The 24010-nt window shown below is 39.0% G+C and overlaps 1 protein-coding gene across 8 annotated transcripts in view; it reads left to right on the top strand.

Moving 5' to 3' along the window:
• Positions 1–24010, top strand: part of Hdac9 (histone deacetylase 9) — an 869516-nt gene that overhangs the window by 188998 nt on the left and 656508 nt on the right. Inside the window, exons 1-2 of one of the 8 annotated variants that reach the window (XM_030246985.1) lie at positions 1751–13648; positions 13746–13820. The exons of 6 other annotated variants lie outside the window; for them this stretch is intronic. In XM_030246985.1, the coding sequence (XP_030102845.1) occupies positions 13805–13820 (16 nt within the window). In that variant the 5' untranslated portion in view covers positions 1751–13648; positions 13746–13804. Of the gene's footprint in view, positions 1–1750; positions 13649–13745; positions 13821–24010 lie in introns of those variants that run through there. One more of the 8 variants, XM_017315250.2, reaches the window with a different exon arrangement.

The raw sequence follows: 24010 nt of genomic DNA, 5'->3' as shown, positions 1-24010 counted from the left end.
AATTATAAAAGAAAACTTGCCCTAACCTAAAGAAAGAGATGCCCATGAACATGCAAGAAGCTTACAGAACTCCAAATAGATTGGACCAGAAAGAAATTCCTCCTGTCACATAATAATCAAAACACCAAACACAGTAAACAAAGAAAGAATATTAAAAGCAGCAAGGGAAAAAGGTCAAGTAACTTATAAATGCAGACCTATCAGAATTACACCAGACTTCTCACCAGAGACTATGAAAGCTAGAAGATCCTGGGCACATCTCATACAGATTACAAGAGAACAGAAATGCCAATCCAGACTATTATACCCAGCAAAACTCTCAATTACCATAGGTGGAGGAACCAAGATATTCCATGACAAAACCAAATTTACACAATATCTTTCCACAAATCCAGCCCTACAAAGGATAATAGATGAAAAATGCCAACACAAGGAGGGAAACTACACCCTAGAAAAAGCAAGAAAGTAATCTTTCAACAAACACAATAGATGCAAATCAAAACAACCCTGAGATTCCGTCTCACACCAGTCAGAATGGCTAAGATCAAAAACTCAGGTCACAACAGATGCTGGTGAGGATGTGGAGAAAGAGAAACACTCCTCCATTGCTGGTGGAATTGCAAGCTGGAATAACCACTCAGGAAATCAGTTTGGCAGTTCTACAGAAAATTGATCATAGTACTACTTGAGGATCCAGCAATACCACTCCTGGGCATATACTCAGATGATGCTCCAACATGTAATAAGGACACATGCTCCACTATGTTCATAGCACTCTTATTTATAATAGCCAGAAGCTGGAAAGAACCACATGTCCCTCCACAGAGGAATGGATACAGAAAATGTGGTTCATTTACACAATGGAGTACCACTCAGCTGTTAAAAACAATGAATTTATAAAATTCTTAGGCAAATGGATGGATCCAGAAAATATCATCCTGAATGAGATAACCCAATCACAAAAGAACACACATGGTATTCACTCAGTGTTAAGTGGATATTAACCCAGAAACTTGGAATACCCAAGATACAATTCACAGATCACATGAAGCTCAAGAAGGAAGGCCAAAGTGTGGATACTTCGATCCTTCTTAGAAGGGGGAACAAAATATCCATGGGAGGAGTATAGATACAAAGTGTGGAGCAGAGACTGAAGGAAAGGCCACCCAGAGACTGCCCCACCTGGGGATCCATCCCATATACTGTCATCAAACCCAGACACTATTGTGGATGCTGCTTGCTGACAGGAGTCTCATAGAGCTGTCTCCTGAGGGGCTCTACCAGTGCCTGACAAATACTGAGGTGGATGCTCTCAGTCAAGCATTGGACTGAGCACAGGGTCTCCAATGGAGGAACTTGGGAAAGGATCCAAGGAGCTAAAGGGGTTTACAGTCCCATAGGAAGAACAACAATAATAACCAACCATTACCCCCAGAGCATCTCAGGGACTAAACAACCAACTAAAGTGTACACATGGAGGGACCCATGGCTTCAGCTGCATATGTAGCAGAGGATGGCCTTGTGTGTCATCAGTGGGAAGAGAGGTCCTTGGTCCTGTGAAGGTTCTATGCCTCTGTGTAGGAGAATGCCATGGACAGGATGTGGGATTGGGTGGGTTGGTGACGGGGGGGGGCAGGGGGAGAGGGGGACAAGTGGTTTTGGAGGGGAAATCAGGAAAGATTTGAAATGTACATAAAGAAAACTCTAATTAAAAAGGGAAAAAGTATACTTTTTCTTTCTATAAATTTGAAAGTGTACACATCACTGCTATATATATTCTTGAACGTGGTAAACACGTGAAATGTACAAGGACATGCTTCAGGATTATCAATGGAGGATTATTTCATGGATTAGATGAGAGTAGGGCTGTAATCTTACTTTACTTGTATTGGTGGTGGCACAGCTCATTAATTGCTTTGGTTAAAGCATGGGCATCATAAGCATTATCTTCCATCTCACTCAGATTTCACCAGTTACAAGCTCTTCTCATCTCTCCCCTTAAAATAGGACCCCTGTGCCTGGAAAGATGGCTCAGTGGTTAAGGGTGCCTGCTTCACAAGCATGCGGCTGAAAGCTGAGTATCCTGTACTCACTTAGAACACCAGCAATATTGGGGGAGGGCATGAGGTGGACTGTGAAGCTGAACGTATGTGAGCTTCAGGTTTAGGAAGAGACTCTGCTTCAAAGGATTTAGTATGTTAGTGCAACAAGAGGGTACTTGATACCTTTCTGTGGCTTCTATACGTCTCACACACACACACATACACACACACACACACACACAGCAAAACAACAACAAAACCTTTCAGATGTACAGGACAAGTTTCCTAGTATTCCTGTCACTGTCTTGCTATCTATGTGAGTAACACCTCCATAATGTCTGCTTGGATTTGCTTGAAATAACCTTTTTTGTTGGGTTCTCAGTTTCTACTCAGAAACACCCTCCACACTACCTGTCCTCAAGCAGAGGCCAAATGGTCTTGTTAAAAAAGTCAGTCATAATGTTACTCTGATCACAGCTCACAGGTGTTCTTCAGTTTTCAGCAGCAATATCCACAGCCCCAAAATGACTCCCATGGCACTGTGTGCTGTGGCACCGGTACCACACGGTTTCCTAGCAACTGTCCCTTTGTTTGGATGGTCGCAGTTCCACTTGCCTCTACAGTGTTTTATGCCCCTGCTCCTGTGCTCCCAGGAGACACTCCACGCTTGGCCTTTTCCATTAGCCTGAGGAAGCTCTTGCACTGTTGAAGAGAGATTAACTTCCTGAAATTTCTTTTTCTTAGAAGTCAGCTTCTCACTGAACCCAGCCCTGGCCACATTTAAAACTACAGGACCCCGTTCCATGTTTGCATTTGTGTGCAGTACTTCCTATTTTCTAATATGCCTATTATTCTACTCTGGTTGTATTCCTTTTTGTCTGTCTTGCATCTTTCTAGAAACACCCTAGAAACATTAGGGTGTACCTTGTTCCTTGAAGAGTCTAGAATATTATCACATAAATATATGTAGAATAAGTAAGTGAATAGCTACAAAGTTCATTATGGTCTTCCATCTATTTTAATGCAGCAATGTAAAGAAAGACGTTAGCCTGGGAAAGAAGTTACAGTTTGCTGGTGGACTTAAAGGTGAAGGTAACCCTGTTGGATATCTGCAGGTTTTCACAAGCATGTTCATGCTTGACTCCATTTTTAAGCTTTATGAAATGAGATTTGGAACTACCAAGAGGCCAGGTATGCATGTCCTGCAGTCAGACCCTGTGATCTGTGAAATAGATAGTCAGTTACATAAAATCATTTTGGAACTTAGTTTCATGCCCAGAATGTTTCCCTGAATAGTTCAAAGGTGATTTTTTTTTCTTCACAATTAGGTGACATAAAAAAGTTACTAAGTCGATTGCTATGTTAAAATCATGAAGAATTTAGTGGAGGAAGTAGTCCCTGGGAAGGGGTTAAATAATATAAATAGCTTACAGTCCAACAAAGTTCTTCATTGCTGTTTCTACAGCAGCACCAAAAACTCAAAACAAAGAAATGGCATCTCATGTGTACACTACAGACATTTTTCTAGAATTTTTGTGGTCTAGACTCTTCAGAGATTGGCATATTTATCTACATGCATCTCAGTTTAGACATGCCTCTTATGAAACATGGTAAAAGGGAAGTGTTTAAGATTCTATAAGATGTAGTTATTTCTTCCGCTTCCCTCCCCTAAATTAACTTTAAAATATCAGAAATTTTCCATGCTGAAAGAAATGCCCAGGGACATGGTGAATATGTGCATAAAAAGATATACAATATTTTATGCATTTCGCATTAACTTTATAAAGTCACTTAGAAAGCTATGAAGAGATATTTAGTAATTCAAGAAAGAAAAACGATTTTTTTTTTAATTGGGCACTTGATCTCATAGCAGAGCTTGCTCTGATGTTATATTGGGAACTCTACTCTGAAAACCAGGGTCTGGACAATTAGAAAACAGATATGGGCATCTTTTAAAATCTCTCCCTTGTGACTTAAAAAAGAATAAATTTGAAATATGTTGAACTTGTGTGTTGGCATATACAGGAATTCAATCTAGCTTTCCATAAAGCAGAATTAAATCTTAATGTAAACCACTCTACTTTTTATTTATAAATTAGTATTCAAATGAACCAAACACTTTTTATTAAATATACTTGATACAGCATCATCAACAGAATCTGCAGACAGTTGACGCCATCCCTTATATTAGTTACTCTAACTCCCTGCCTGGATTTCGGACCACCAGTCTGACTCTTGTTCTTACTAAAGAGTAAATGCCTTGATTATTATAGAATAATGGTGAATGATATGATTAGGAAAATTCTTATATTCTGATTTTATCCCAGTCACATTATGACGACGGTGATAAAAAAGTTGACTAGAATTTATATTTACATATCATGTGTGTGTGTGTGTTCATATTTGCTCATTTCACAAGAGCAAATATTTTCTAGAGACTAGTTTCACAAGGGCTAACTTATGTACTTTGTATAAATTAGTCAAATATTGTTTTCTGAGATTAATCTTAGTGCCTGGTGGTTCTCTATCTCACTGATCTCTTATGTAACCTGTGAAGAGGGAATTCTGAGCATTGAAAGGGTCATTCTTGGAGATTGAAAGAAATAATGTAGACACCCCTAAAAATCATTGATAAGCTAAAATTCCGATGAAAGGGGAAGTGAAAAGGGAGCTACCCATTCAGCACATATTTTTGAAGGAAGTGGCCCATCAGTAACACTTCCTGGCACTTATAGAAAGCCTTCAAGGCAGCATTAGGAAACATGTTCTGTGAGCATTTAGAGGAAGGTTTGGATAGGAAACGATTACTGTCATCACTTCTCTGGACAGTGTTGGGGTAGGGCTCGGGCACAATGCACTCAAGAGCATACCTCCATTCCTCTTCTCGGCACTGAGATCTTTCCTGTTTACGGACTGTCAGGATTCCCCATTGCAGGCAGTTTTGTGCTGGTCTCATGTCAGCTTCCTTGGTCCTGTGCTTTTGGGCTGGGTGTGCCTAGGGCATGAAGTGTCTGCGTCTGACACAGCCAGGGCTGACCACATGTTTCCTGCATGGGCTGTGCTTTCTATGTGACACACGGGCTTTATTTGGTGATGCTGGTCATCAAAACTTTTAAAACATCTGCTCATAGACTTTCTTAAGAGGGGGAAATCATCACATGGGCTTTGCAGCCAACAGGGCTTGCAGACTGAGGTTGCTCTCTGAGCTTGCTTCTGTAGCTATTCTCTTTTACACAGAGAGATTGACAATGGATTCCATGACTTCCAGGCTCAGGGTGATCGGACTGAGGACCTGGGGAAGAGTTTCAGGAAACTACTTCTTTAATTGATTCTCCTTTGAAGTAAAACACATTTCAGAGAATAATAGCTAAGATTTGACTCCAAAGCTTCCGTGTAGATGAAGAATTCTTCTGGCTGAACTGTATAGTTGAGGTTCAATTACCTTAGCTCCCATTGAACCATATTCTAAACACCTTCCTTTGTAACCATCACCTTGTGCAGAAGTCTATATTTTTAGCCTCTAAGCAGAGCTTAAGCACTGTATTTAGACATCTGACTTGAAGACTAAAATTTGCTCAGTGAGCAGAACAAATGTTCAGAAAATAACATTTCAAGGTTAGTGTTAGTGTCCTGAATAAAATGCCTTTTCTTCTTTTTTTCCTCATTGAATGTAACATAAATAATGTGCCCTGACTGGCTTTCAAGATTAAAAATCAGAGAATAACGGTGAAGTTGGAGACGAAAGTAGGAATAATTAAAAATTGAAGGGGCTTTTGTTGAACAATTGTTTGCCTGAAACTAAATACACGTTTTTATTCCTGATTCAATAGGATTATGGATCTTAGAAAAATTTTAAAAACTATATAGTAATGCTTGTAAGAAAGGGGTGGGCAGAATGAGCTCATAACTACCATGAAAAATATTTAAAGAAACACACACATGCTGTCACAGGCAGCCACACACACCTGAGTGCACACACACATACCTGAGCACACACACCTGAGCACACACACACACACATGAGTACACACACAAACACACACACACACACACCTGAGTAAACACATGCCTGAACACATGAACAAACACATGAATCCTTGGGTATATTGAATAAAAAAGAGACACTATTTAAATATTATTTGATATTAATCATTATAACTGAATTTAGTAATGTTTGATCATTAACCATATACTAGTTATAGTACAAGTCTTATTGTATAACTAATCTGATTTAGTGCATTTCTCCATCTTGTAAATTAAAAAAACATAATAATATTCCTGACTCATTTTAGTGAGTAATAGTACATTGTGGATCCTTTTTTAGGAAGAGCCCTAAATGGTACCCAAGACACTATAGTGTTAAGAAATTAAACAATCATAAAACCCATTGTTCCCACAAAAATGAGAGAAGGTTTTGCTGCCTGCTCCAGTTAAACTTCTTGTCACTAGTTAAGTATCCTAGCTGATTAGCATGACCTACATTCTCTTAAGTACTGCATGAGTGTGGCTAAATGGAAGGATACTGGAGGTGGACATGGTGGCATGCGCATAAACACAGCACTTAAAAGCAGAGGAGTGGGGATAGCACTAAGGGGTCAAACTGAGTTTCATAACAAGAGGCTCTGTCTTAAAACCAAACAAAATATCATCACTAGCAAACAGCAAAAATGTAAAGAGAAAGAAATACACCAGGGAAGTGTAAAATCTGTCACCTGTGACTTGTGAGCTATTGAGTCACTGGTGAGACAAGTTTCATGGTTGCCTTTGTATGGGTTTTTGTATAATTGGATATTATTGCTGCATATGATTTAAATAATTGAATAATTATGAATTATGATAGCTAAAAATAGCATCAAGGTGCTGGCTTAATCATGGGCTGGTGCGTGCACATAGGAGTTTGTTTTCATTGCACATTGACCCATAGGGCAAATTCTGAGACTTACTTCATTTCTTGGCTTTGGACCTCGTGTTTTGACTTTTAGTTCAGAAAGCATGGACTCAGTTAGACATTGATTTTGTGCTATCCCTGGTTGTTCTCACCAGTTCCACTTTCACACCATGGTCCTACAGGACAGAGGGGCCTGCTTTGTCCCCACCTTGTTGTATAAGTTTTACTTTAAAGATCATCATGGATGACCTCTCTGGCTTCCAAAAGAAGTAGCTTTGTGCAGTGTTAAGACACCGACAGTGTCATAAGCATGAGTAGCAATCACCTTGGATCCTCCATTTGTCACTAATGAAATCTTCTTCTAAGACTTAATACTGCGGGGAATTAGTCTCCTCATCTGTCAAATGCCTTTAAGAAAACTTAGCCCAGATAGTTGTTGTGGTAGTTAAATAAGTGAAGAATTTCAAATTTCTCATAAGATCTGTTGGTACACTTTTCTATTTCATTTAATTGAAACACAACACTCATTCTTACTATTGTTCGAAGTGAAGTTTTTCTTATGTATTTATAGTATATTGGATGTGATCTTTAGCACCTCATGATTAAAAGTGATATGGTACATTAGTAACAGGATGAGAAGAGAGTTATTTTCATATGAATATGAGATATACTTCATTCAATTTCTTCTGGGTCGTCAGACAGGTTTGTTTTTGTCCAGAGGAAAAATAGAAATGCACAAAGTGAAACTAAAAATGAATAAAATTTCAGAAGTCAAAGGACACACCCTACATATTCCAAGCTGTCTGTTTGGTCGTGTCCTATTAAATATCTGGAAGAGAGGGTTTAGAGTTTTTGTGCATGTCATGTGCACATTTGTACGCTGAGCTGTGGACAGTAATACACATGTACTTTGTAGCCTCTCCCATCCTTTACAGTACACACTACAAATGCACGCTATGTCATTAGATGATTTTAGTGCGATGTGTGACGATGCACAGAAGCTGGTGTTCATCACAGAATAGTGACATTATTTATTTTTTAAAACTCAGACCTGGGCACAACATAGAGATTTCTTGTAGATGTTCAGTGACAGTCTGAACTAACAGTATTATGACATTTACCTGGAGAGTCACTTGCCACAACCATTATTTCTGTTTTCTTTGGATTTCTTTCTTTCTTTCTTTCTTTCTTTCTTTCTTTCTTTCTTTCTTTCTTTCTTTCTTTCTTTCTTTCTTTCTTTCTTTCTTTCTTTCTAAAGAAATAGTGTCATCTTCAAAGTTAGAATAGTTCTACAATTTTGCTCCTAGGGGATGTGTGCCATTCGCTCCTCCGTCAACTGTATGTTTCCCAAGTTTGTTGTCAACATCTTAGCGTCAGTTGATAGATAAAAGTGATAATCTTTCAGTTTCCATATGTAGATAACCATTGAAGTTGACTTATGTGTTATGCTTTCTGGGGGTATACACCTACTCAGCGCACATACATTCACCTACATCAACACACAGCAAGCTAGTGATATCTTATTCCAATGGCCAGTTTTGAATTTGAATACATGTCAGGAACCAAACTCTTGATTCGGTATAATCACCTCAATATCTATGTTCACGTGAATGTCTAAACATTTTCAAGAGACTAAATCTGAGGTGCCTTCCTAAAGAAGACATATTGTAGGATGCTTTGCTATAAAACTTTTTATCTCTACTCTTGTGCAAGGCAACTGGTAATTTTGTTTACTCTGTCTTCCTCAACAGTATTGAATTCCCAACTTGGAAACCATCAAATATCTGCTTTGAAAGTTAACATTGAAGTTAACATATAGCTGAAAGATATAGTTTATAAATGGAATATTCTTCTGATCGTGCAGTATTGAAATGAATATGCTTGAAAACATATTTAAAGACCCAAACAACAGTCACTGTATAACTTAAGACAGTGTAGGGTAATTTCCTTTCAAAATCAGCTGCCTGCGTAGCTGAAATACTTGAGAAAAACCACAAAAACACGGTCTCCGACAGTTATACCATCATTCCATGCAATTATCTCTGTTTTAAATCCCCTTTTCTAAGTGTATATACATTTCAAAATTGAAAAGAAATAATAGTCATGATAAAATTTGAAGTGTCTATTGATTGTGTATTTCAAATATCCCTGTTTTGTGTGAATTTCAAAGAAGTGGGCTTTTTTATGATGTAAAGTTTGGTACTTTTGATGATCATTTTTTGCCAAATTTCTAATTAAAATTCCAATTTTGGAGAAATGTTCTTAATGGAAATAAAGTCGTTGTAGAATCTGTAGAGCGAAGGATAAGACTGGTTTATATGAGGGGCTTTATTCAGTAATTTTTAAGTTTAGAGGAAATTAATAAATCAATTTAATTGAATTTAAATATGACTCAGCTTTTGATATTAAATTAGTAAAAAGGAAAAACTATTTAAAATTTCAAAGCATCTTCATTGTGAAAACAAACATCATCATCATAATTATTATTGCTACCATTACAATTAGCTGGTATGGAATTTTATTGTTTTCAGTTCTTTTAATGCTCCTGTTTTAAAGTCAACACTCAGTTATTCAAGTGTTGTTTTTATAATTGCTTACACTGAGATACTTCATGAGTAGGCCTTGCTTGTCTGATATAGTAGATAGAATTATGGGACATAAGATATAGATGCTGTTCCTTGGATGCAACCCTTTTCTTATTGGCCAGGAGCTCCTCTCATCTTTCACTCGTATTTGAAACAGAGCAGAGATGAATGTTAGATAAGAATATTGTTTGTCCATTATTACTGTCGTCCTTTCTAAATGTGTTCAAGCAAATTATTTATTTATTCATTTTACCTTTGTTATTTTTATTTTTTCACAGTTGCCCTCCTCCTGTCCTGCCCTCCCTCAATCCCTTATCCCATTCCTCCTCCCCATGTCTCCAAAAGGATGTCTCCCTGCAACCACCACACTCCTGTCAGGCCTCCCCCACTCCCTGGGGTCCGGAGCATTAGACTCCTCTTTGCCTACTCCCACTGAGGCCAGACCTGGCAGCACTCTACTGTATAAGTGTCAGGGATCTCATATCAGCTGGTGTATGCTGCTTGGTTGGTGGCTCAGTGTCTGTGAGATCTCAAGGATCTGGGTTAGTTGGGACTTCTGGCTGTCCTATAGGGTCACCCTCCTCAGCTTCTTCCAGCCTTTTCCTAATTCAACCTCAGGACTCCCCAACTTTAGTCCATTGATTGGGTGTAAATATCTGCATCTCTCTCAGTCAGCTGCTTGTTGGGCCTCTTAGAGGGCCATGCTAGGTTCCTGTCTGTAAGTACACTATAGCAACAGTTATAGTTAGCATCAGGCTTTGGGGCCTTCCCTTGAGATGGATCTCAAGTTGGCCTTGTCACTGGACCTCCTTTCCCTCGGCCTCTTTTCTATTTTTTCCCTGCAGTTCTTTTAGACAGAATTTTTATAGCTTCCTTCTCTTCAATTCTTAACCAAAAATGTACTTTCTTACTTAATTCTTAATGAAAAAGATTGTGAATTAATTTTGAAAAATTAGAGTGTACTGAAAGCTGCAAAGAAGGAATAAATGGCATATGGAGATTTCTTAAAAGTATGTACTTTCTTAAAAGTTGGTACTCTGGAGTCCTTTACCTATAATTTTTATAAAATTGTTTCTACATATTAAAGTAGCAGTGTGTGATCACTTGCTTATTATGGTGAGAAGTGTCTTTTATAGTGTGTGTGTGTGTGTGTGTGTGTGTGTGTGTGTGTGTGTGTGTGTGTGTATGCTATGTGTGCACACACACAGGTGGGTGAATGTGCATATGCAGGAACACATCTTTTCATGCCTGTGGATGTCAGAACTCAACCTCATCTGTTGTCTCTCAGGTTCTATTCACCTTTTTGAGACAGTCTCTTAATAGCCTGGAGCTTGTCAAATAGTTTAGGCTAAATGTCCAGTGAGCTTTAGGGATCTGCCTGTCATAGTATCTTCAACAGTAAGTTTATAATCTTTACTACCATATCCATTTTATCTTTTATTAAATTATATTTTTTTCAAGTGTGGCTTCTGTGGATGAAATTCAGGTCCTCGTTCATCCAAGGCGTTTTCTCCACAGTCTTGCTGACCCATGTCATTACTGAAAACGGTTTTGATTGAGGAGTCAATACCTAAGTTAGAGATCAGATCAGTCTGAAAACAAACATTTTATAGCAAATAGAAAGATTCCTAATCTGCTGAGAAAAACATTTACCATGGTATATTAATGGCATTGTTGGTAAACAAGGTTTTACTTTCTATGTAAAGACAGGGACTTCTTTACTGCTGGGACTCATCATCTCCTGTCTCCTCAGGGGAGCTTTTGATGGCTGGCACACATGCCTTTCATCTCCTCTGCCTTCCCTGGTCTCCTTCAGTCCTGATGCTCATTCCTTTTCTCAGGCTTAAAAAGTTTGTATAGATAATGAACTTTCTAAGACAACAGCAACCGGGTAATTCCAACTAATAGTCCCATTGTCTTGTTTGAAGGTTTACTATGGGCTTGTCACTGTTTGGACAACCATAGTACTGACTCCAGTGTTTCTGATGATACTTGAGTAATCAACATATGGACTGGAGTTACAGGCATTATAAGCTGCTCCATGAGTGCTGGGAATTGAACTTGGATCCTCTAGAAGAACAGATGGAGATCTTAACAGCCGACCCATCATTCTAGCACCTGATAGTGTGTGGCTAATCCTCAATGTTATCTGGACTTCTGTTCATGTTATTTTCCCCATCTTTTATAATGTACCTATAACTCTTTGTTTTTCACTTTTTATTTTAATACTCTATTTGTTCTATATCTAATCAATGTAGGAACCTTCTAGTCTTTTCATTTTCTTACCTCTTTGCAAGAACCGGCTTCTTACCTCAATTCAAATTTACTCATTGATGGTAGTGCAGGCACCTGAAGAATTCTTCAGTGTGTAACTACTCATTCTTGGGAGCATCCTGATTTTTAAAAATTACACTATGTAGCTTGTGGTTGTATAATCCATGAGTTTCATCTTAGTTACATCAATACATTTGTTTCTAATGTAGAGCTTCTATTATTTTAAAGCTTAAAGGTGGCTCTCAGTGGGCAGCAAGGGCAGTCCTAAACTGTAACAAGGCCTTCAGTGTTCTAGACATATGTCACAGTGAAATAGTTCCTCAGTGGAAAGAGAGAATAGTGACCTATGCTATAAGATTTCAGATAGGGCTATTCCAGCATCTTAGAGTAGGGAGGAAGCTTGTCCAAAGGGCTGCAGTGTCCTGCAGAAGAGGATAGTCTGAGGAGTTGTGAGGAATTGGGGAGAAGGTGTGCCTGTGAGCGAGAGGGTCATTTTGGAAGTGTGGCGCTCCCAGGAATGTCTTCCCACCTTAATACCTGTCAGGTGTCCATGTGGGAATGGGGGTGGGGAGTGTGTGGAGCTCTAAAGCTCTTGCTTCTTATGCAGGGTCCCCTCGTAGGGCTCTCCTTGCATATCACTTACACATCAAGGAGCACGTTCCCTTAAATGTAAGTTAGAAAATGGGCTTACGGGAAATAAGGGCAATGCTCTCCATGCTCTTTGCCCTCCTTTATTTAGTTGGGTAGTGATACTGATTTGGGGGATAGTAGTAAAGGAAGGGTGCCTGTGAGCCCTTCCTTGCTCACACTGCACCAGAGTATGGAATTTAACTGGTTTTTTGTTTTGTTTTGGTTTGGTTTTTTGTTTTTGGAGACAGGGTTTCTTTCTGTAGTTCTGGCTGTCCTGGAACACACTTTGTAGACCAGGCTGGCCTCGAACTCAGAAATCCGCCTGCCTCTGCCTCCCGAGTGCTGGGATTAAAGGGGTGCGCCACCATGCCCGGCTTTTTGACCTTGTCACTTTACATGATTTCAATCTGTCAGGATGTCTTTGAGGGAATGCATTCTCAGCCAGTCTGCAGCAAGGGTTAATGAGCCTTCCAGATGATTTGCTTTGCAGACATTCTCTCTCTCTTTTTTTCTCTAATTCCATAATCCTTAGATATGGTGGGGGATGCACTTCAAAGTGAGCACTTCAGATTTACTTCAAATACCAGCCATTTAAGTAGCTCAGGAAACGGCCTGGTCCAGGGTTCTGGGGCAGCAGTGTTTTATATTTGTTGCAGTCTTTCAGAGTTGGATGGAAACATCAAAAGCATTTTGTTTCATTAAAAATCTGTCTCTTGGTCTATATTTTCTCCTCATTTCTTGTCAAGTTTGACTTCCAGGACACAGTTCATGGCTGCTCCTCCAGAGAGTGTTTAAATTTTCCTTATCCAGAGGCACACATTTTCTCCCTTGTCCTGTCTGTTAATTACTAAGCTCTAGAGGAAGAGTGGTCTGAGCCAGGGCCCCCAGTGGTGGAAGTTTCTATATCCGGTAAACTGGCTCTATTCCAGTGCAGAATAATTTATCAACAAATGAAACACCAGCCACGTCCCACACGTCCTCTGCATTAAAATCCCCCCCTTCCCACCCATACAGAGTTTCCTGGAGTATGAGCTGACATTCTCGTCCCTCCTCTTCATTTTGTTGAATCACTGGCGTCTGGCATTTATTAGGCTTCTTATTAATAGTAATAAGATGTTCATTCATTGAGTGTCTTGTGCTACAAACCAGATACAGTCCCTCCTTCTGCTTCCCGGTTTGCCGTGGCAGGGAAATTAACTGCAACACTGATTTCTTGTCTGTAGCATCAGGTACTGTTTAACCGGGAGTGGTGGGGAACTGATAAAATTAGCAAGTTGACTAACCACTTCCCTTCCTTGTGGCTCTTTAATATTATAACGGATACAGAAAAGTTCAGAAGGACGGGGCTCGCTTTCGAAACCACGGCACACTTTGGCCAAGAAGGAATGCACAACACAACGGGTGAGTTTCTTTCAAGATTTTAAGCGAGCCCTGAAAAGAGTATCGTGCCGGGTGTCTCTAAGTTTCCCTTTGCAAATAGTCTGTAATCATGTGTAGGGTGTGGGAAGATAGACCTGTACCAAGGGAAACAAAAGGGATTCTGATTAGCAGCAGTGAAAAGAACTGCGTGAGTGAAATGCAGCTCTCGGTAAGTGTTTACTGCTCCAGACTGGGGACAATTCTAGACTTGGCAAAAGCTTCTACTGGGAAGTTCATTTGTTTTCAGATCTGGGCTATCAGTCTTACCATGGGGGCCATTGTCTGCACAGCCCGATGTAACTCAGACCTAAAGCAGTTTAAGGTCTTCAGTTACCTATAGAGTTGAACTATTCTATTGCCTTCAGCATTTTGATAATGTGATAGTTTCAGGTGAATGTATAGCTCATGGCTCACAAGGCACCTATTCCCTAGCCTCCACTGTAGGGTCTGCTGTTGTTTCACATGGAACACGGTAATGTGCACCTACTTCGGAATTGGTGCGTATATTAGTTTGAAAGTGTCCATTGTAAACATTAAGCGAGAGAGACCTAAAATTCCCTACGTTGTCATACCAACTCATGAATGTCAGTTCTGTCCCAGCAGCTGGAATGATGACTGGTGGGAAGAAGGACTCAGGATCTGAGGATGGTTTCCCAGTGAGTGAAAGAGTGGGGAATGTGTCACCAGATGCTACCTTCTGGGGACCACATTCATTTCAGGCAAAGTTTTGGTTTCATTATAGATAGTCTTCTTGAGAAGTTTCTAAACTTTTCATGCCTCAGCGTCCCCACCTTAAATGAAGATAACAGTACCAGTCTCCTAAGGGAGAGTTACAGACAGCTAGGGAAAAATGCTAAGAAACAGTGTGACCCCACAAACTTAACTGTAATTTTTACAGTAAGGCTGGATTCGGTCTGTTTCTGTATACTTCACTGTTTTAAATGTGGTTTATCTTCTATCTCAATAGAAATTGAGAAATCTTGTCTTGGACCCCTAAGAATACCTTACTTTTGCCACACCCCTCTCTCCAGCTGTCCTTGGGGTTACATCTGAAAAGGAATAGTCAGAGCTCCCCTGTCCATCTTCTCTCTGAGAGGAGGGGGCATTGCAAAGATTTGTCAAAGCTCACATAGCCAGGAATAGCAGACCAGAGAGCAGTGACCCCTGCATGGGCCTTCTGATCCCTGCAAGGGGTGATGAGGCTGGGAATGGACAGTTCTGCTTTACCTGGGAGTCTGCCTCTATTTTAGCTTTGGTTTTTCTTTCCTCTGAGTAAGTATCTCCAGGCTGCCTTAGTTTTCTTTAGCTACTGCAAACTGACAAAATAACTCTTTTCATTTGTAATGACAGAGTTGAAATCCCGAGGCTGGTGACAAACTGAGAGGTGAGGGTCTTTTCTGTGCCCTTCCTTCTTTATAATACAGGCATGTATTGAGCAGTTTGGATATGGCTGACATCTGTACTGTGTGAATTTCTGGTTTAGTCTGTCCAGTGTCTGTCTATGATACTCATTGTTAATGTCTTTATATATAAGGGACAAGGGCACAGACAGATGAAGTAACCTGCCTGTGATTAGTTAGACACAGCAGATTTTTTCCCTTGTCTGTCTGATTTCACAACTTACTGAATTTTTTTTAAAAAAAAAAAGCTTGTTTCGAATATTCACAGTCAAAATGCATGCAAGGTTCCGTTCTTAGTCTTCCTGAATGAGAAAGTTTTCGGTAATCTTTTAGCATGAAGTATATGAAAAAGAGTTTTCTTCTGGCAATACTTTTTATCAGAGTGAATTTTAATAATGTGTAATTACTATCTGGAAATATGTCATAAACCCTGACAAATCCTGAGCCTGGTAGGGTAGAGGTATCATTGTAATGAAATAAATATTAGGCAAAGACAGTAAAATAGAAGTGTTCTTTTGGTAAATTAGCCATGCTTCGGTGGTAGCTTCTGTTTGGTGACATTTGTGACTCTTGAGTCTGTGCAGAGGGTGGGTGACATTCATCCAGGTTAGCCTTATTGAATATGTGGCGCTGCTGTTAAACAAATGGGAAACACTGATGCACTGCACGCTAGGAGTGGCTGGGTCATGCAGGAGGGTGCTAGAGAGAACCAGGATGAGCAGTCAGACATTTTAGAAATCTGGCATTGACTTCTCCTGCTTTTCTGTTAGATTAATCGTGCAACTACAAAAATAGAGCTAGTGTGTGAGTGAGGGGAAAGGTAATTTCACAGCTTTAGAGATATTTCTCCCTCTAGAGTAATGGTGCTTTCATTATTACCTTTTCTCTACTGAAGGGACATTGTCTTGGAAGCAGAGCTGAAAATGCAAATGCATAACATGCTTGACTTGTCTTTTACCAGGCAGTCTGATAAAACAAATACTATTTCATCTTTCCTTATTTTTTATGCCATTGTCCAATGAATTTTTGTTAACTTGATAAACTCAGACAAGTGTTGTCTATGAGATTGCTGGAAGGATTTTGAAATCTGATTGATTGATTGATTGATTTTTACAAAAATTTAGTTTTGAGTGTGAGCCAGGGAGGGAAGGAGAGAAAGGGAGAGGGAGGGAACGGGAGGAATAGAGAAAGCGAGGGAGAAGTGGGACAGAGTGGAGAGAGGGGTTTGAGCATCCCTTAGAATTTTGAATAAGCAGAACATCTTTAGTTCTGCCAACAACAGACTACCTCCTGAAACTGCTCTTTTGTTTCTGTTTTCTTTCTTTATGCTTTCCTATCTACAGTGTGTTTATTTCAGGAGAACACGTAATTCACAACGTGTAATCTAGCTCCAGGGTTGGAAGCATCTCTACCTTCTGTGTTTAGATGCAGAAAGTGCCATACAGGTCCCTATTTTGTTGTATATTAATGTAATTTTTGAAGGGCTTCATCACCTAATGGATTATCAAGTACTGGGGATCCCAGGTTTCCCAATCCTGCTTTTACATCCTAATTTAAAACACGAGTCCATGTTTTGTGTCACGGTTTGTAAATGTTTTGTAAAAATATGTTGAGAAATGGAACAAAAGACTAGTGCAGTTAGAGGTGTAAAACAGGGAGTTACTTGCAGGGATTGCAGAGTCTGGATTCTGCAAAGCCTAGTGGGTTGTGCTGGGAGCTGAAATGGTCCAAGTGCAGCTAGAAGTGATTGAAAAGTTTACACACCCTGATTGAGCCAAGAGATATTTTAAGTGAGTTAGAGGAGCGTATATTCTTGAGGCGTAAAAGTTGAAATGTATTAGAAACCCATTGCCTAGTTCAGAAATAATCATGGTCTAGACTAAGGCACCATGAGCAGGCTAAACAAAAAATCTTGTATCACAAGTAGGATATGATAAAGAACTACTCATGAAAATGAGTGAGGAGGTGTCAGTTGTGACCTCACAGGAGCAACACATACAAGAAGAATGACGTTGATCAGAAGGGGCTGAGACGTTCACATGAGGTGCTTCTGAAGTAGCCAAGGGAACACCCCTGCTGAGATGGTTTGTGAAGTCCAGGAGATAACCATCCAGGGAAACAGCATATTATAAGGTATACAGAGGGGCCCAAGCTGAACCCTGGAAACTCCGAGCACTTATCCAATGAGTAGTCGGGGAAGCCGTGGAATCGGGATAAATTATGACAGATAAATCTAAAATCCAGAAAGCTGTGACTTCAGAGGAAGCTAAGACTCAAGCATAGTCAAGATAAGAGGCTGTTATTTCATTTGCATAAAGAACTAATATACTCTCAAAAGCCATAGAGGGATTGATCAGAAGAATGTTTTTGCCATGAAGTAAATAGTCAGAAAACGAAGGTTCTTCAAAATTATATTGTTTTGACAAACTAAGAATTTCATGACTGGCTAACTGCACAAGGATGTCAATACAAGGAAGAGCCATGCTGATTTCTTAAGTAGCATTATATTTCTGTTCTTAGTTCTATTTCCATAAGTCTAGAATATTCAAGGGAACAAGAGTAAACTATTTATGTTGTCCTCGATTTATTTTTCCCAAAGTAGAAAAACGCCTGTAGCCAGCACTTTCTTCATGTGTGTATTTCCAAATGTCAGGGTTACCAGATATGGTTTTGTTCTGTTATGTCCCCCGGGATAGCCTTAACAGCAGCTGGGGCTATTTTTGATTGCCACAAAATGGGAAACAGGTACATGATTGGCATCTGCTAGCATAGGCAAGGTATGCTGTTGAGCATCCTACACCAGGCAGGGCAGCTTCCTGCTCCATCAAACTATTTGCCCCCCCCCCCCAACGCCTGCAATGCCAGGGCTGAGAAATCCAAACATAGAATATGATATGCATCCACTTGGCCAGTGTAAGGTCTTGTTGGTTGATCTTTCTCATAAGTTGTATATACAGCATTGGCATGTCTTACCAACTTTTCTTTGTTTTGCCTACAGGTTTTCATAATTTAAAGTGATATCCCTGTTTCTGTCTCTGCCTCTATCTTTTTGTGTCTGTTTCTCTGCCTCTCTTCTTCTTCTTCTTCTTCTTCTTCTTCTTCTTCTTCTTCTTCTTCTTCTTCTTCTTCTTCTTCTTCTTCTTCTTCTTCTTCTTCTTCTTCTTCTTCTTCTTCTTCTTCTTCTTCTTCTTCTCCTCTCTCTCTCTCTCTCTCTCTCTCTCTCTCTCTCTCTCAATCTGTACACATGCCTAGACAAGTATGTATACACATGTATGGTTGTAGAAACCAGAGAATAGCCTTGGTGTTATTGCTTAGAGCTGTCCACTTTTACTTTTAGACAGTTTTTCTAATTGATTTGGAGCTCACCAAGTAAGTTAGGCTAGCATGCCAGTGTGTCCTAGAGATCTGCCCTCCTTGCCTCTGTGAGCATGAGCCAACCTGCCAAGCATTTTTAAAAAACAGGATATGAGGATTAAACTCGGGTCCTTGTATTTTAAAGCAGACACAATGACAAGTATCTTTTGGTCCCACAAAGTGTTCTTTCAATAACATTTTCTTCTTGATTCTTCTTTGTAGAAATATGTCAGTGAGTGAAAGTCATGAGTAAATATATAAAATATCTCCCTAGAATTAATTTTCAACATAATTCATCTACCTGGTTACCTGGTTATATGTAGAGGACAGTATTTCACCCAATGGCTATTGGACTTTTTATATTGGAACTGCAAGTTTTATGTATAGTTAGTTCCCATGCTTTAGTAGTATTAGGAAAGTTTCCACAGTAAAAATAATTTTAAAATTTATTCGATTTATTAGATTCATTTTCTTAAAATGCCTTCTATTCCTTAAAAAGAATTTTTATCATTTTATTGTAAAATTCTTGCTGTATCTAATGTGTATAATAGTATAATCATAAAAATTCCCGATATTCATCTCTAAGGCAAGAATTGAGCAATTGTCTTTGCAGATACACATCCTCACAGTAGCTTAGCATTCACACTTAGGCTACGGTTTCATATATATACATGATTGACTGGAATCTTCGTAAGAATTCAAGCGAGGGATTGTGCTGATGTATAACAACTTAATTCTATTAAACACCAGACAAACCTATGAGTTACTCCAATGCTGGGTAAAACCATGGCAGAAAAGAAATTTGTTTCCAGATCTTCTCATTTTTGTACTTGGTCCTAAATCTTCCCATCCATGAAATAAGAGCGGATGTAGATCGATATATAAACTTCCTTAAATAACTTTCCTCTTTTGAGGGACCCTGTTTGACCTGTGAGCCTCCTCCCCACCTAAGGGCATCTGCTGCTGAGGGCAGCACTGTGTTCCTCTCACACTCCACTGACAGCTATGTTCTCCAGTTTCCTTTTCTAGAGTCCCACTAGTTACTAATGCAAATGTGCCATCTTTATTATTAGCAGTAATTCACAATGCGCTATTATTGGTCTAATGTATTCACTCCCAGATGGCAACTGCACTGGGCACCTCGTTGCCCGAACCAAAAGTGAGGCTTACTGGGGGATACTCAGGTACAATGGCAGATGTCAGTGAAACTGGGTGGTATTATTTCCACAAATACTTCCATGATTCATACTCAAGTTCTTAAACAGTTTTGGAAATATTACACTTATATTTTTATATTATCTTATTTTATGTTGTCTTAGGATTTCTATTGCTGTGAATAGATGGCATGACCATGGAAACTCATAAGGAAATATTGAATTAGTGTTAGCTTACCATGCAGAGGTTTAGTCCGTTACCATCATAACAGGAAGCACAATAGCATCCAGGTAGACATGGTGCGGTAGGGGTAGCTGAGAATTCTACATCCTGATCAGCAGGCATCAGGAAGAGAGAATGAGACACTAGGCTTGAACATCTGAGACCTTAAAGTCCACCCCTAGTGACATACCTCGTGCAACAAAGCCACACCCACACCAATAGGGTCACATCTACTGATAGTGCTAATCCCTGTAGGTAGGTGGAGGCCCTTCTTATTCAAACCATCATCCATGTTTTTCTTAAAATAATTTCTTACCTATAATGCATTTAAAATACAAAAGTTAATCTGTGCTCAATCCTATCCTTAAGGCAGTGTTTATGTGCCCACAGTGCTACATAGGACATTCACCTGTGCATCCTACCGTTGGCTGTTGTCTTAAGCATCCTATAGGAAGTCATGATAAAAATGGTAAATATGTTAGTAAATTTCCATTGTAAGAAATCCAATATATTTTGTTAACGTATGATATTAGAATATTGCAAATGCCACAAAGTGAAAATTTCAACAAATTAGACAAAAATATTTTATATTTCCAATGAGAATTAGGATAGACTATTTTTGCCTGAAAATATAAAGTTAGATTTCAAGCATTTTGGAGGCAACTTTTCTAAAGTTTACAAATGAATAGGGATATTTATGTAATTAATTTTTAGTCTGTGATTGAAGTTGAAAGGAGACACAGTGAAAGGAAGAACGCCTCAGGTGGGAGACGCTGCATTTTAAAGGGATGCATTAATGTTTATGCAAGAGGAAAAAAAATTAAATTTTGTTTTAAAAAGTGATTAGTACCTTGGCAGTATAGCCTTATAAGAAGTTTGTTTTGTTTTGTTTTTGTCCTTGTTTTTGTATCACTGCATAACATTTGAAGCCCTTTTTGCTTCAAAATTTGACCTACGTAGACATGTTCTGATAATCCTAAATGTAACATATTCCCTCAGTTCTGTAAGTGCCTTTGGATAGTACATTGGAGAGGCAATTAATGTCATCAAGAAGCATAATGGACCCATCACATTTCAAGAGTTAACATGTATTTTCTTCTAACTAACTTGGCTTCAATTTTAATTTTCTGTGTTTAGTGATACCATACTGAGCTGGTGAGGCTGATTTTCTAGTGCTTCTGCTCCTTCTGCATGCACATAGATGCTTTGCTAGGAAGGCCCACACTGCACAAAGGATGGGCCCTTCCACCTTGTACTAAGCAGAACTTTCTACCTGGGAAGGCTGAGCTACATGTCCTAGGCCTGATGTCAATCTTCCTGTTGTTTGCTCTCTTTATTCTCTCTGTTTCACCAACACTTGACACCATGAGGCAGTAGTAAGTTCCTACCAACTCAGAGATTATCTCCCCAGAGTTCATGTCTTCCTCTACACCTCTTTAGACAGACAGACTTTTATAAATAGTGTAAAGGCTGAGATCTGTCTTTTACCAGTTCCACACTTGCTGAAGCTGTAAATATGACGTTCTCTTTGATTTACTACCTCAGAGAAGGAATACAGGGAATGGAAGGCTATTTTGAGTATGATGTGTACACCAGTTGATATGTTAAAGAATGCACAAAATGTTCTCTGTAAACAGAAAAAAATAGATTATAAAACAGCATGTAATGTGGACACATATAGAAATTATTTTAAAGTAAAATTAAGGCATGTTATAAGAACAAATTTATTTATTTATATTTAGTACTGTAGATTGAATCCAGGGCCACGTGCACACTAAACAACCACTGCGCCAACAATCTGCCTTCCTAATTCTTAATAAACAAATGGAGTTTTCAGTCTGGAAATATTTCTATATGTAAATAAGAGTAAATATATTAACAAAAATAAAAATAAATCTTTTGAAATCTACATGAATTGTTTCTTTATATTCTACACACTAAAAGTAGACAAAGCCTTTGTCTGTGTTTACTAGAAAAGAAATGACTCCCATGCCTTGGAAGATGATGGTGATTTCATGTATGCTCTTGTTACAAAGTTTTTCTACTATTATTTTCTAGTTTATAAAACATCACTTGTAATACCTGATACCATGGATTCTAGTTTTTGAAGGAGAGCTTACACTAGTCCTAAAGCATGCTAAGAAAGCTATTATCAAGTAAGAATTAAGCAAACCACAGTATTGTTGTTTCCTGGAAAATAGATATGCAGATTAGTCTTCTTGTAATTGACACTAATTAGAGTCACTGGACAAAGGGCAACCTCCACTGAGAAGCTGCATCCCCCAGACTGACCTGTAGGCATGCGTGTTCTTAGGCATTTTCTTGATTGGTAATTGATGGGAGGGCCTGCTAGCAGGCAGCACCATCCCTAGGCAGGTATATGAGAAAGCAAGCAGAGCAAGTCCTGGGGAGCAAGGCAGCAAACAACATTCCTCAGTGGCTTCTGCGTTCTGTAGAAAATATTAATTTAAACATGGTAGTTGAACTTGACTTTTATTTTAAGACAGTTGATTATGTTATTTAAAATAATTGTGTGTGTGTGTGTGTGTGTGTGTGTGTGTGTCTTATTCATTGGAGTGGCAGGCCTGTGCAGGAAGACACACAGCCTGTTAGTAGGTAGTGTGGGTCCTCAGTCTAAAACAGCAAGTGCTCTTAATCTCAGGCTGTCTCTGCAGGTCTCCTTACCTACTTTTTGCTATCATAAATTAGTTTATATTTCTAGAAATTTTGTTAAGTAGAAATAGCTTATCATAGTGTGCATCTGTGAGTAGAGTCAGTTTCTCTTTAGCATACCTAATTTAAGACTGTCCATGCAATTTCCACACGTTGCTTATCAAACAATCTATTAACAAACAAGTTTGGGTTGTATCCAGTGTGTGTGTGTGTGTGTGTGTGTGTGTGTGTGTGTGTGTGTGTGTATACATGTGTATGGGCATGGATAAAATCGTGTACAAAATTTTCCTTGCATAAAGTGGGTTTAATTCCCTATTTTATTCCACAGACTCATTTGTTTAGTAAGTAACCCACTGGGAAAGTAGATAGCTTAATACTTTCATATTGCTGTGTGAATATTTAATTGCAGAAGTGGAGATGAAAATTTGACTTTAACATACTAGAATTTATGAATTAATACAAATATACAATAAATTTACCAACAGAGCAAAGCACTAAATATCTTTTGTGCTGTTAACTGAGAAGTGCTGGCCTGTCCCTGCATTCCCAGCAGATACTCATTTGGAACATTCCAAAACAGCTTCCATGGAAGCTGGATTCCCACATCTAAATCTCCTTACCTTCAATTCTTTCTCACAATGAGGAGTCAAAAGAGTTATGGGAAACCCTAAACTAAGGAACCTGCCATCTCCTTTGTCATCAGGGCTTCTGGTCTGCATCCTTCCACTGAGAGACAACTAAGCTCTAGACAATTGAAAGGCACAGATTTCAGCCTTGGTCTCTGCATGTGTGCATCTGACAAAATATTAAACTATTAGAGACTTTACTGCATTTTTAAATAATATTATCTATGGTACTATTAATCATTCCATGGTTCTTTCTAGAAGAACTGGGTTTTTCTGGATGCAGAATAGCATAAGAAAACCATTAAAAGACAGGTAGTTTCTCATAGATAGGCTAAGAACATTAGCTAATGTAATGATTGAATGTGTGGGATGCCACAGTGGTGTGGCCGGGTTAGCTATCATTTTTATATGACAAGAGGGTGGTTATGGAATGAAACCTTGTATTTTTCTACTGTCAAACATACGTTGAAGTCTACAGTAGCATTGTTACAAGCTTCTCATTGCCCAATGAAAATAGAATTGTAGATTAGCGTATGGCTAGCCTAGTAAGAAATGCCATGTTAGGACTCTATCTAATATAAACGTGGTCATGAAGCTGACCTTGGAATGACATATCACCTTCGTGTCCATGCTTCTTCTCGCCCACTTCTTGGAACCCCAGATAGTCCCACTGATGCTTCTAATCAAGGTATATCAGTGAGATAGAGTGGATTCTTTAATTGGATGAAAAAATTCTAACAAA

Source organism: Mus musculus, chromosome 12, assembly GCF_000001635.26.
Source record: "Mus musculus strain C57BL/6J chromosome 12, GRCm38.p6 C57BL/6J".
Classification (NCBI taxonomy): domain Eukaryota; kingdom Metazoa; phylum Chordata; class Mammalia; order Rodentia; family Muridae; genus Mus; species Mus musculus.
The sequence above is the reverse complement of the archived record's forward strand: the minus strand, read 5'-3'. Positions and strand labels throughout refer to the sequence as shown.